General features: G+C 40.3%; 1 protein-coding gene across 2 annotated transcripts in view; it reads left to right on the forward strand.

Moving 5' to 3' along the window:
• LOC133555033 (ELKS/Rab6-interacting/CAST family member 1) overlaps window positions 1-13711 on the forward strand; it is a 488824-nt gene that overhangs the window by 137048 nt on the left and 338065 nt on the right. For both annotated transcript variants that reach the window (XM_061904451.1, XM_061904452.1), the window contains exon 8: window positions 1065-1253. In XM_061904451.1, the coding sequence (XP_061760435.1) occupies window positions 1065-1253 (189 nt within the window). The remainder of the gene's footprint in view (window positions 1-1064; window positions 1254-13711) is intronic.

A 13711-nucleotide genomic window follows, 5' to 3' on the forward strand; every position in this document is an offset into this window, starting at 1 on the left:
GTCAACAAAGGTTGTGTGTCTACAAGAGTGAGTGTGTGTGTGTTGCTAGTCACAAACCTGCATTTGGAGCTAGTTGCGACCCACTGTGATGTGGTTTTATTTAACGTTCTGCATGCGGTATTGTGCCCATACCAAACCCAGAACTCGTGAAACTGCATGTGTGTGTTCTATCCGACATTCGTGTGTTTCAAGTTTCATTTTTGCACTGCACTTTGTCCTCATTGTGGCAGATTTTATTATCGAATCTTGGTCCCCGTCCCGAAACCCCAAACATCTTTGAGATAGTTCACAATATAGGGAAAACACCCAGGACCTATTAGCCATGTGGTTTTTCCACATCTCTTTGCTCTCTCTTGCGCTTTCAAAGGCTGTTATGCAATGTGTATTCTGCCAGGTCTAGTTAGAGGGTGTATTTGTCCAATTTACCCAGGGGTTTCAAACTGCCAATCACGAGCCGATGCCACATCGTAAAGCCCCATTGCTGAGCAGTGCTATGTGCCTAAATAAACACCTGAATAAACACCTTGATAATCACTTTGGTCCATGCACACTTACTACACACACCTTGTATGCTCTCCCACCCATAGTGTGGACGTGGACTCAGGCCAATGCCCAAAGCCGTGCTGCTGTGATTAGAAAATAGGGAGAGTTATGATACAAACATTCCAACTTGGTTTATCAGGAGTCAGTGTGGAGTTGTAAGGAAGTGATCTGCAATAGTGTTATCCATTTTCAATAAATCTGTCTCTCTACTCTGGCTGGCTCTGATCTAGCTCTGTCCCTGCTATTATTTATAGTGATCTTATTTAAGAGTTGTATTTATGAGTTTGGCTGCCCTTTGCGAAGCACACTTTTGAACCCTCGGTAAGTGGCTGGCTAGAAACATTTATTAATGGTGGTACCAAGCCGTCAAACAGAACTGATAGTCGTCCGCCTCTTGGAGAGCCAAACTATAACATAGAATCATTAATAGAAATAAGCATGTGCAGTAAGTAAACGATAGCGTTAAAGGTCTTTACCAGATTTAATCTCATGGTTTTCAATCCCCCCCTTCACTGTCTCAGGAGCGAGTGATTGAGAACCTTCGAGAACAGAAGGAGCGGGTGGACAGGGTTCAGCTGGAGGAGCTAGAGCGAATGAGGAAAGAGAACCAGGAATTAAAGGACAAACTCTCAGCCATTCAACCTCAGAAACTGGTCCCCAGCCATCCTGCAAACCCCAGCCCGAACCAAGGCCTCAGGCCCAATGTAGAGGTTTGTATGGGGGGGGGGGGTTCACAAGGGAGAACGTGCGTGTGTGTGTTTAACAGATTAGTATGCTCAACAGCACCCGGCAGAACAATTGAAACTGAAATTGAAATTTAGACGTTGGGGGAGATAACATTATAAAGTCTCAATGTCAGCGCTGTTTCATTTTTCGTTTATAATGTGTTCATTTGTCACTTAGATATTAAATTGAAATATCCCAACACTAATATAACAAATGGGTGAAAAGATGGGCTTGTTCATACAAGCAGTGTTCTCAATTGATATTACACATCAGGTAAGTATGTATTCACAATATCACATCAGTATTTTACTTATATCTTCATCATAACAGGCACACTGTACCAGTGTTCCAAAGTCTAAACATTAAGTTCGATTTTTAATACCGTATACCAGTGTTTTTCAACCTTTTTTGAGCCATGGAAAAATTTCTGTGTTGAAAAAATGCTTAGGCACACCACCAGCAGAAATTATTAAAAAAACGAAACTCAGTTGACGGTAAAAAGTCGTTGTTGCAATTGTTGGATATTACTTTAAAGCATTACCAAGCATGCATGAATATAGCTCTTGTCTCAAAGTAGGTGTACTGTCACCACCTGTCACATCAAACCCTGACTTAATTGCAGGTTTTGCTGTTTTCCTTTTACTTCTTGTCTCGTGCTCCTACTTTGGTGGCTTTTTCTCTTTTTTTTTCAATTTTCCTGTAGCAGTTTCATGTCTTTCAGTTGTGTTTATCCCTCTTTGTGGGGACATTGTTGATTGTCATGTCATGTTCGGATGTACTTTGGACGCCATCTTTGTTCCACAGTAAGTCTTTGCTGTCGTCCAGCATTCTGTTTTTGTTTACTTTGGAGCGGGTTCAGTTTTAGTTGGGTTCTGCATAGCCTTCCCTGAGCTTCAATGCATTTTCTTAGGGGCACTCACCTTTTGTTTATTTTTGGTTTAAGCATTAGACACCTTTTTACCTGCACTCTGCCTCCCGCTGTTTCTGACATCTACGAAGCATCTTGCTACTGGCTGCCACCTACTGATATGGAAGAGCTCTAGACAGCACCGACACTCAACAACAACACATCATTTGAAGACTATAATTACTGGTTTTCAACCCAAATAGGTGAAATTACATAATCTCCCACGGCACACCAGACTGTATCTCACGGCAAACTAGTGGGCCGCGGCACAGTGGTTGAAAAGCACTGCAGTATACCATTCAAATAAATACATTTTAGCAAGCATTAACCTTTTGAAACATATGACTTAGCACTTTTTCACACATGTTCACTGGAGAGTTATTTAAATAATGTTCTTATACTAATCCACGGTACTCCCCAAATGTACATTACTTGAACTTAAGAGTTAAATTTTGAGCACAGTAGTTGTGAAAACTGTGCTGAGCACTATACAATAAAACATGGTGATTGGAACGCATTGTGCACAGTGGTACTTTGGGATCTGATTTTAATTTTGTTCTGTGACGCAGTTTGTAACTTGAAAAACCTGTATTGCGAAATAACGTCGCCCATTAAAATGAATTGAAATGATTTCAATCCGCGCTTGGTCCCCTCAAAACACTACAATTTTAACATGCAACATGCTTTTTAAAAAGAAAAACAAACTTTTAGAATAGACATATTGTATGAAAAACAATATAATATAATGTACTACGAACAACTACAGAGTTGAGTTTTATGAAATAATGTAATAATATTGTACAGCATTTACTTTGGAGAGAAGGCCTCTACGGTATCTCCTTCGAACTGTTTCTTCATCTAACACACCATAAGCAGCTTTTCCATATTTTCATGGGTTCACATATTATTTTAATGTACTTTGCTGGTGTTATCAGCGTTGTCACCTTTCTCGCTATATCTTAAGACTTGCCTACTCCTCTTAGCGCCTTTTTCCCTCGAAAGTGACTTGCGAGAAATTTAGTGACATTTTTTTCGGATGTTTTGGAGACTTATATCCCTGTGCAGTGAATGTCCTCAACGAGCAGCGGGTGCTGCTGCGAGTCCCTCCGTCATCACAAAGCACTCCCAGGCGGTCAGGTTCACAGCCTCATGCGCAGCAATCCCAGCTGCTGTCAGAGCAGAGGAGACCCACACACATCCAGACTTATGCAAATTAAATGTGCGTGTATAAAAAACAAAAAAGCTACCTTGACTCATGTTATTCCGACAAGACTTTAAAAAAATATACCCATATGCAATGTGAAGTGTATTATATTTACCGTCGCGGTCAAAAGTTTATATACACTCTTAAAAACATAATGTCATGGCTGTCTTGAGTTTCCAATAATTTCTACGACTCTTTATTTTTTTGTGATAGAGATTGGAACACATACTTGTTGGTCACCAAAAACTTTCATCAAATTTGGTTCTTTCATGAATTCATTATGGGTCTACTGAAAATGTGACCAAATATGCTGGGTCAAAAGTAAACATACAATATTGTTAATATTTGGTTACATGACCCTTAGCAAGTTTCACTGCAAAAAGGTGCTTTTGGCAGCCATCCACAAGCTTCTGGTTGAATTTTTCACCACTCCTCTTCACAAAATTGGTGCAGTTCAGCTAAATTTTGTAGTTTTCTGACATGGACTTGTTTCTTCAGCATTGTCCACATGTTTAAGTCAGGACTTTGGGAAGGCCATTATAAAACCTTAATTGTAGCCTGATTTAGCCATTCTTTTACCATTTTTAAACTGTGTTTGGGGTCATTGTCCTGTTGGAACATCCAACTCCTGACCGTCACCGTAGGGTTCAAAGCGGTATGGCTCTATCCCTTGTTGCGATTGGGCCTGGCCGAGTGGTCCTGCCGCCCCCATAGCTTCCACGGCGCCTCTCACAGCATCTTCCCTATCTGAATCACTCCCACTTCCCTCTTGTCCATTTTTATTTTTGTATTTATTTTTGTATTTTTAATTTTTTTTCTAGTCCTTCACTCTCACTATCCTCATCCACAAATCTTTCATCCTCGCTCAAATTAATAGGGTAATCGTCGCTTTCTCGGTCCGAATTGCTCTCGCTGCTTGTGGCCATGATTGTAAACAATGTTCGGATGTGAGGAGCTCCACAACCCGTGACGTCACGCGCATATCGTCTGCTACTTCCGGTACAGGCAAGGCTTTTTTATTAGCGACCAAAAGTTGCGAACTTTATCATCGATGTTCTCTACTAAATCCTTTCTGCAAAAAAATGGCAATATCGCGACATGATCAAGTATGACAGATAGAATGGACCTGCTATCCCAATTTAAATAAGAAAATCGCATTTCAGTTGGTCTTTTAAAATATTTGGCTTCCATGGCTCTTTCAGCCAAAAAGGTTCCCAACCCCTGGTATAGAGGAACAGCTGTTCCGACCCGATTAGGAACTGGTACTAAAAAAAATAGCCAAGGTACATCTCATTTGTCGGCTTGACTATTGGAGCTTTTTACCATCTATGGATCCCAACTATGTCTTAAAGCAGTGGTTCTCAAATGGGGGTACGCGTACCCGTGGGGGTACTTGAAGGTATGCCAAGGGGTACGTGAGATTTTTTTCTTAAATATTCTAAAAATAACATTTCAAAAATCCTTTATTTATTGAATAATACTTCAACAAAATAAATGTAAGTTCATAAACTGTGGGGGAAAAAATGCAATATTCAGTGTTGAGAGCTAGATTTTTTGTGGACATGTTCCATAAATATTAATGTTAAAGATTTCCTTTTTTTTGTGAAGAAATGTTTAGAATTAAGTTCATGAATCCAGATGGATCTCTATTACAATCCCTAAAGAGGGCACTTTTAAGTTGATGATTACTTCTATGTGCTGGTGATCAGCCTCTGCTTGGGATGGTTTCCTGCTGGCTCCGCTGTGAACGGGACTCACGCTGCTGTGTTGGATCCGCTTTGGACTGGACTCTCGCGACTGTGTTGGATCCATTATGGATTGATCTTTCACAGTATCATGTTCTCATATGTTCTCATAGTCATCAGTATCATCAGTATCACAGTATCATGTTCTCATAGTCATCATTGTCACCGACGTCCCACTGGGTCATTATCGTCACCGGTTTCCCACTGGGTGTGAGTTTTCCTTGCCCTTATGTGGGCCTACCGAGGATGTCGTAGTGGTTTGTGCAGCCCTTTGAGACACTAGTGATTTAGGGCTATATAAGTAAACATTGATTGATTGATTGATAGAAATCTTTATCTATAATTGAATCACTTGTTTATTTTTCAACAAGTTTTTAGTTGTTTTCATATCTTTTTTTCCAAATAGTTTAAGAAAGACCACTACAAATGAGCAATATTTTGCAATGTTACACAATTTAATAAATCAGAAACTGAAGATATTTTGCTGTATTTTACTTCTTTATCTCTTTTTTTTCCAACCAAAAATGCTTCACTCTGATAAGGGCATTGGTGTCAAACTCTGGCCCGCGGGCCAAATTTGTCCCGCCGTGTAATTTCATTTGGCCCATGAGGCAATGTCATATTAACATTAGAGCTGGCCCGCCGGTACTATACAGCGGTGGTGCCGCTATAACACCGCATTCACCGCTAATACTCATACACCCAACCCTCCCGATTTTCCCGGGAGACTCCCGAAGTTTAGTGCCCTTCCTGAAAATCTCCCGGGACAACCATTCTCCGGAATTTCTCTCGCTTTCCACTCGGACAACAATATTGGGGGCGTCACGTCCGCTTTTCCTCCATACAAACAGCGTGCCGACCCAGTCACATAATGTAAGCGGCTTGTAAGCACACGTAAGTGAATGCAAGGCATACTTGGTCAACAGCCCTACAAGTCACACTAAGGGTGGCCGTATAAACAACTTTAACACTGTTACAAATGTGCGTCACACTGTGAACCCACACCAAACAAGAATGACAAACACATTTCGGGAGAACATCTGCACCGTAACACAACATAAACACGACAGAACAAATACACAGAACCCTTTGCAGCACTAACTCTTCCAGGACGCTACAATATACATCCCCTGCTACCACGGCATTATTTTATTTTCAAATTTATTAGCCTGTAGAAAAAGTTAATGTTGATATTTACTTTAGAAGGCTGCAAAAAGAAAACAGGCATTACATTTTTTATTTTATTTTATTTCATATACCATTAATGTTCTTTTGTTTGTTATTTGAACGTTGGTTTTGCACCATTAAGTTATATAAGCGCTGCTTCTTCCACATTCAGTGTTAAAGCAAATCAGTGTAGCAAACTGGGAAATATTTAACATTTTATTCATGCACTTTCTCTTGCTACTTCAAAGCTTGAATGTTTGAATCATTCATTATTATTTTATTTTCAAATGTATTATTAGCCGGTGGAAAATGTTGATATTTAACTCAGAAGGCTGCAAGTAGAAAAGAGGCATTCAATGTTTATTGAAATTTTATTTGATATGCCATTGATATTTTTTCATGATCATTATTTGAAACTCGATGATTTTGCATGTCACTATAAAGTTATATAAGCCTTGCTTGTTCAATATTCAATGCAAAACTTGTTTGGGTCCCTATTAAAAGGTTAACTTGTTCAACCTTGGCCCGAGGCTTTGTTCAGTTTTAAATTTTGGCCCACTCTGTATATGAGTTCGACACCCCTGGTAGGGGGTTCTTGAATTAAAAAAAACAATTCATAGGGGGTACATCACTGAAAAAAGGTTGAGAACCACTGTAGTACCTCTGCTATGAACATATTTTAGAACTGCAAATCTTTGGGCACCTTCCGATTTATTACAATTCTTGGGATTACAATTTCATTCAGAATTGATTCTCCATTCAACAATCATATTCTTGGTTCAAACCAATTCTCGCAATGTGTTGATTACGATAGTAATTATAATCAAACCTTTTCAAAACAGTTTTTTCTAAACCTCCTTTGTGTTGCTGACATATGACCTGTACGCTCAGTGAATAAGCATGAAGATGGCCTAAAAATGTCTTAAAAAATGGATTCTTCCATCCATCCATCCATTTTCTACCGCTTATTCCCTTTCGGGGTCGCGGGGGGCGCTGGCGCCTATCTCAGCTGCAATCGGGCGGAAGGCGGGGTACACCCTGGACAAGTCGCCACCTCATCGCAGGGCCAACACAGATAGACAGACAACTTTCACACTCACATTCACACACTAGGGCCAATTTAGTGTTGCCAATCAACCTATCCCCAGGTGCATGTCTTTGGAGGTGGGAGTAAGCCGGAGTACCCGGAGGGAACCCACGCATTCATGGGGAGAACATGCAAACTCCACACAGAAAGATCCCGAGCCTGGATTTGAACCCAGGACTGCAGGACCTTCGAATTGTGAGGCAGACGCACTAACCCCTCTCCCACCGTGATAAAAAAAATAAAAATAATAATAATTTAAGTTTTTAAATGATTTCAATCGTGATAAATAAAAATCCATCCATCCATCCATGTTCTACCGCTTATTCCCTTTGGGGTGGCGGGGGGGCGCTGGTGCCTATCTCAGCTACAATCGGGCGGAGCGCGGGGTACACCCTGGACAAGTCGCCACCTCATCGCAGGGCCAACACAGATAGACAGACAACATTCACACTCACATTCACACACTAGGGCCAATTTAGTGTTGCCAATCAACCTATCCCCAGGTGCATGTCTTTGGAAGTGGGAGGAAGCCGGAGTACCCAGAGGGAACCCACGCATTCACGGGGAGGACATGCAAACTCCACACAGAAAGATCCTGAGCCCGGGATTGAACCCTGACTAATCAGGACCTTCGTATTGTGAGGCAGATGCACTAACCTAGGGGTGTCAAATTCAAATACAGAGTGGGCCAAAATTTAAAACTGAACAAAGCCGCGGGCCAAGGTTGAACAAATTAACCTTTTAATAGGGACCCAAACAAGTTTTGCAATAAATATTGAACAAGCAAGGCTTAAATAGGGCAGCACAGTGGTACAGGGGTTAGTGCATCTGCCTCACAATACGAAGGTCCTGAGTAATCCTGGGTTCAATCCCGGGGTTCGGGATCTTTCTGTGTGGAGTTTGCATGTTCTCCCCGTGACTGCGTGGGTTCCCTCCGGGTTTTTGGGCTTCCTCTCATGGAACAGGCAGAGCTTGTATAACGTAATGGTGCAAAATCAACTTTCAAAAAACATCAGTGGTATATTAAATAACATTTAATTAAAAAAAATAATTCCTCTTTTCTATTTGCAGCCTTCTGAGGTAAAATATCAACATTAACTTTTTCCACAGGCTAATAAATTCAAAAATAAAATAAAAATGAGGTGGGCGGGGTTTGGTAGTAGCAGGGGGTTTATATTGTAGCGTTCCGGAAGAGTTAGTGCAGCAAGGGTTTCTGGGTATTTGTTCTGTTGTGTTTATGTTGTGTTACGGTGCGGGTGTTCTCCCGAAATGTGTTTTGTCATTCTTGTTTGGTGTGGGTTCACAGTGTGGCGCATATTTGTAACAATGTTAAAGTTTTTTTATACGGCCACCCTCAGTGTAATCTGTATGGCTGTTGACCAAGTATGTGTTTGTGAAAGCCGCATATATTATGTGACTTGGCCAGCACGCTGTTTATATGGAGGAAAAGAGGACGTGACGACATGTTGTAGAGGATGCTAATGGCAGTGCCTTTAAGGCACGCTCCCAATATTGTTGCCTGGGTGGAAATCGGTAGAATGGTTGCCCAGGGAGATTTTCGGGAAGGGCACTAAACTTAGGGAGTCTCCTGGGAAAACCGGGAGGGTTGGCAAGTATTAGCGGTGAATGTGGTGTTACCGGCGGGCCAGTTCTAATATCAATTTGATATTGTCTCAAGGGCCAAATGAAATTAAACGGCGGGCCAAATTTGGCCCATGGTCCAGAGTTTGACACCCATGCACTAACCCCTCTCCCACCGTGAAGCCCCAAAATAAAAATCGCGTTTTGGAATTGAACTTTGTTTTAAATTGGTTATAGCCTCAAAATTAATCCATACATTAGTAGAGATAAGGAGGTAAAATTAGTGAATTGGATTAATGTAAAAGAAAAAAACTAATGCACCCTTATTTTGCTGCCCAGCAAGCGCCTCAAAATACACTTTTTCTCTTGCCACAGTGACAGGATTTATGATAATGTTTTCTTATATAGGCATAAAAAAGCATACACATCTCATTCCTGTAAAGTGATATCTTGTTGAGAATAGCGCCACAAAAAAGGGCCAGCTGCTCGATAACTCTTTATAGCCAGGAGATTTACACACTTGACAGAAGTGTGGCCATAATTAGATTATTTATTGTCCTCAGCAGCCGCCAGACTTGTTATGTAAACTTACAAATTCTTCAACGACTGTTTCTGTGTGTTTTTTGCTCTGCTGCTTACACTTAATTTGGTGAGCACAATATATTTTGGCCAAACAGGAACAGTATGATTGTAAAAGTAGGAGGGGCGAAATACTTTTGCCCTCTGAGACTCGGACCACTACTGTGACCATTCTATTTACATATACAGTGCGTAAATAGAATGACTTCCTACCAGCAGGACAAAGTGTTGGTGGAATGTTGAGTAAAGACAATGGTGTCATTACGTGTATCTTAAGTGTTTCTATTCTAGACTAGAATTGTCCTCATTGTTCTTTTACTGGTTGACCAAAAAATGGCTCACGTTCCTTCAGTCATAACAATTGTATCATTTAAATCATCCTCATCACACCCCCCGGATTGTAAATGTAAATAATTCAATGTACATACTATGATGATTAACTTGTGTGATGACTGTATTATAATGATAGTATATATTTGTACCATGAATTGATTAACGTGGACCCCAACTTAAACAAGTTGAAAAACGTATTCCGGTGTTACCATTTAGTGGTCAATTGTACGGAATATGTACTGAACTGTGCAATCTACTAATAAAAGTTTCAATCAATCAATCAATCACTCAAAAAGGGGAACATTATCACCAGACCTATGTAAGCGTCAATATATACCTTGATGTTGCAGAAAAAAAAATATGTTTTTTTAACCGATTTCCAAAATCTAAATGGGTGAATTTTAGCGGATTAAACGCCTTTCTATTATTTGCTCTCTGAGCGATGACGTCAAAACGTGACGTCACCTAGGTAGTCAACGCCATTTTCTCAAACACATTACACACATCAAGTCAAATCAGCTCTGTTATTTTCAGTTTTTTCGACTGTTTTCCGTTACCTTGGAGACATCATGCCTCGTCGGTGTGTTGTCGGAGGGTGTAACAACACAATCAGGGACGGATTCAAGTTGATTTACGTAGAATGTGCATCGATTAGCACGGCATGCTAATCGATGCTAACATGCTATTTAGGCTAGCTGTATGTACATATTGCATCGTTATGCCTCATTTGTAGCTATATTTGCATCCAGCCTTTCCCTCCATCCACATTTAATGCCAAACAAACACTTACCAATCAACGGATTTAAGTTGTTCCAGTGTCAAGGGATGCGAAAGTCCCTCGTTTGGTCCGCACATTTTAACCGCGATGCTACGACAGACATGGCACACAGATGAATGGATACCCTGCGACACTCAAAGCAGATGCATTTCCAACGATAAAGTCAACGAAGTCACAAAGGTGAGTTTTGTTGATGTTATTGATTTATGTGCTAATCAGACATATTAGGTCGCGGGATGACTGCCAGATAATTGATGCTAACATGTTATTTAGGCTAGCTGTATGTACATTTGTAGCTGTATTTTCGTCCGGCGTTTCCCTCCACCCACATTTAATGCCAAACAAACACTTACCAATCGACGGATTTAAGTTGCTTCAGTGTCAATGCGAAAGTCCCGATCGTTTGGTCTGCACATTTTACCGGCGATGCTAAGGCAGACATGGCCAAATGGCGTCAATAGTTATTTGCTCAATAGCTTCAGTTTTTTCTTCAATTTTGTTTTCGCTATCTGCCTCCATACTCCAACCATCTGTTTCAATACATGCATAATCTGTTGAATCGCTTAAGCCGCTGAAATCCGAGTCAGAATCCGAGCTAATGTCGCTATATCTTGCTGTGGTAACCGCCGTGTTGTTTGTATTAGCATCACTGGATGACGTCACAGGAAAATGGACGGTGGCTTCGCAGATAGCGAAAATCAGGCACTTTAAAGCCTTTTTTTTTATATTCCGGGATGGGTAACATTTTTTAAAAAACTTTTAAAAATAAAATAAGCCAATGGGAACTGACTTTTATTGGTTTTAACCCTTCTGAAATTGTGTTAATGTTTCCCTTTAAAGAAAAAGTTTGGTTTGTTAAGCTAACAAACAAAATGATTTAACAATTGATTGATTGATTGATACTTTTATTAGTAGATTGCACAGTTCAGTACATATTCCGTACAATTGACCACTAAATGGTAACACCCGAATAAGTTTTTCAACTTGTCCACGTTAATCAATTCTACAAGCAGTCGAAGAGCATTTTGTTTAAGCATCTGCAACACTTGGTACATCACTGCAGAGGTTCGGCTATCTGACTCAGTCTTGTTTACAGTATCACAGCATAATTCACAGCGTCCACTTTCCATAAACCTCTACTAGCTGGCGTCAGATTAAAATAATTCTTGTGTCATTAAACATGATTTTCAAAGAGACAAGCAATACGCGGATTTCAGGAAAGGCTTATTTGGTTGCATGCACGTAATTTATCTAGCCAATGAAATGTTGTACTTTAATTATCTTCATGTATTATTAAAAACCAATAATTATTGTATAGACTACTTAAAAATGAATATACATAGGAACACGGGGACAGCGTGGTGCAGTTGGGAGGGTGGAACCTGAGGGTTCCTGGTTCATTCCCCACCCTCTACCAACCTCGTCACGTCCGTTGTGTCCTTGGGCAAGACACTTCACCCTTGCTCCTGATGGATCATGGTTAGCGCCATCAGTGTGTGAATGTGTGTGTGAATGGGTGAATGTGGAAACAGTGCTTTGAGTACCTTGAAGGTAGAAAAGCGCTATAGAAGTATACCCCATTTACCATTAATAATACTTAAGGCAAAGATATTTTGATCCTCTCTCGTGTATGGGATTTTGTGACAAGAATAAGTAAGTAAAAATTACTTTTGTACTATACCATTTCAATTGAAGCTATGTGGAGGCCTGTTTGAAATGAAAGAAGGGGTATAAATAGTAGTGTAAGTATACAACTCACTTTCTCACCCTTTTATGTGCTGCCAGTTTCTAGAAGACAACTTAAGTATTTTATTTATGTGTGGTCGTATGGTAAGTCACGCTCGTAATATAAGTTTTTTTCAGCAGCAGCGCAGTATATTTAGCCTATGCGACTAAAAACTATGTAAACCTCAGAATGATACGGTTGAATATACTGCACATTTTTGCCTGCCCCGCTGTCAACATACAAGTCAGCCCAGCCAATATTGCATTATCATGTCTTTTAGCTTTCCATTCAGACAGACAGCTTGAACATATTTATATTTTGTATTGATTTGCTTCATTTGTACTTTAAATCCCCTCCACTTGTATTTTTTCACGGGCTAAATCAAAGACGTGTGCTTCTCCTGCATTACTGGAATTTTTGTTGGTTGTAAATGGTAGTAATTTGCAAGGAGAACAGGTAGTGAAATACAGGAGTTTGATAGTTATTAACCCTCAGGGTACATAGGCTGACTTTTTTTGTCCTTTCAGTAATTTGTTGCTTTTTTGGCCATTGTGTTGTGTTACTAGCAATGCATATTTTTTCCTATGAGGGTTGAAACCCACTACTACCCACCACGCTGTCTGATAGTTTATATATAAATGATGAAATATTAACATCGCAACACATGCCAATACGGCCTTTTTAGTTTACTAAATTGCAATTTTAAATTTCCTGCAGAGTTTTTGGGTTGAAAAAGTCGCGGAATGATGACGCATGCGCGTGACGTCACGGACTGTCAGGAAATATTAGCGCAGCACCACTCGCGCCTAAAAGTCGTCTCTTTTCATCGCGCAATTAAACAGTATTCTGGACATCTGTGTTGCTGAATCTTTTGCAATTTGTTTAATTAATAATGGAGAAGTCAAAGTTGAAAGATGGAGTTGGGAAGCTTTAGCTTTTACCCACACAAACACACGGTGTTTCCTTGTTTAAAATTCCCGGATGTGAGGCTTTACTATGGATCAGAGTGGTCAAGCGAACATGGTTTCCGACCACTTGTCAACCGGCAGGTTTCGGTGAGAAAATTGTGGTAAAAAGTCGCCTCTTACCGGAGATCTGTGGAGTTTGTGCCGTCCTTGTATCTGCCGTGACTTCCCTCATACACTGGTCTCAAGACACCCGTGGACACACTCCTCCGACTATCAGGTACTATTTAATCTCACTAAAACATAGCAACACAATAGAAAGATAAGGGATTTCCCAGAATTATCCTAGTAAATCTGTCTAAAAACATCTGAAACCATCCCAATGCAATCGCCTTTTCTTTTTTTTTTTTTTTTCTAGTCCTTCGCTATC

This window comes from Nerophis ophidion, linkage group LG06 (assembly GCF_033978795.1).
Source record: "Nerophis ophidion isolate RoL-2023_Sa linkage group LG06, RoL_Noph_v1.0, whole genome shotgun sequence".
NCBI lineage: Eukaryota > Metazoa > Chordata > Actinopteri > Syngnathiformes > Syngnathidae > Nerophis > Nerophis ophidion.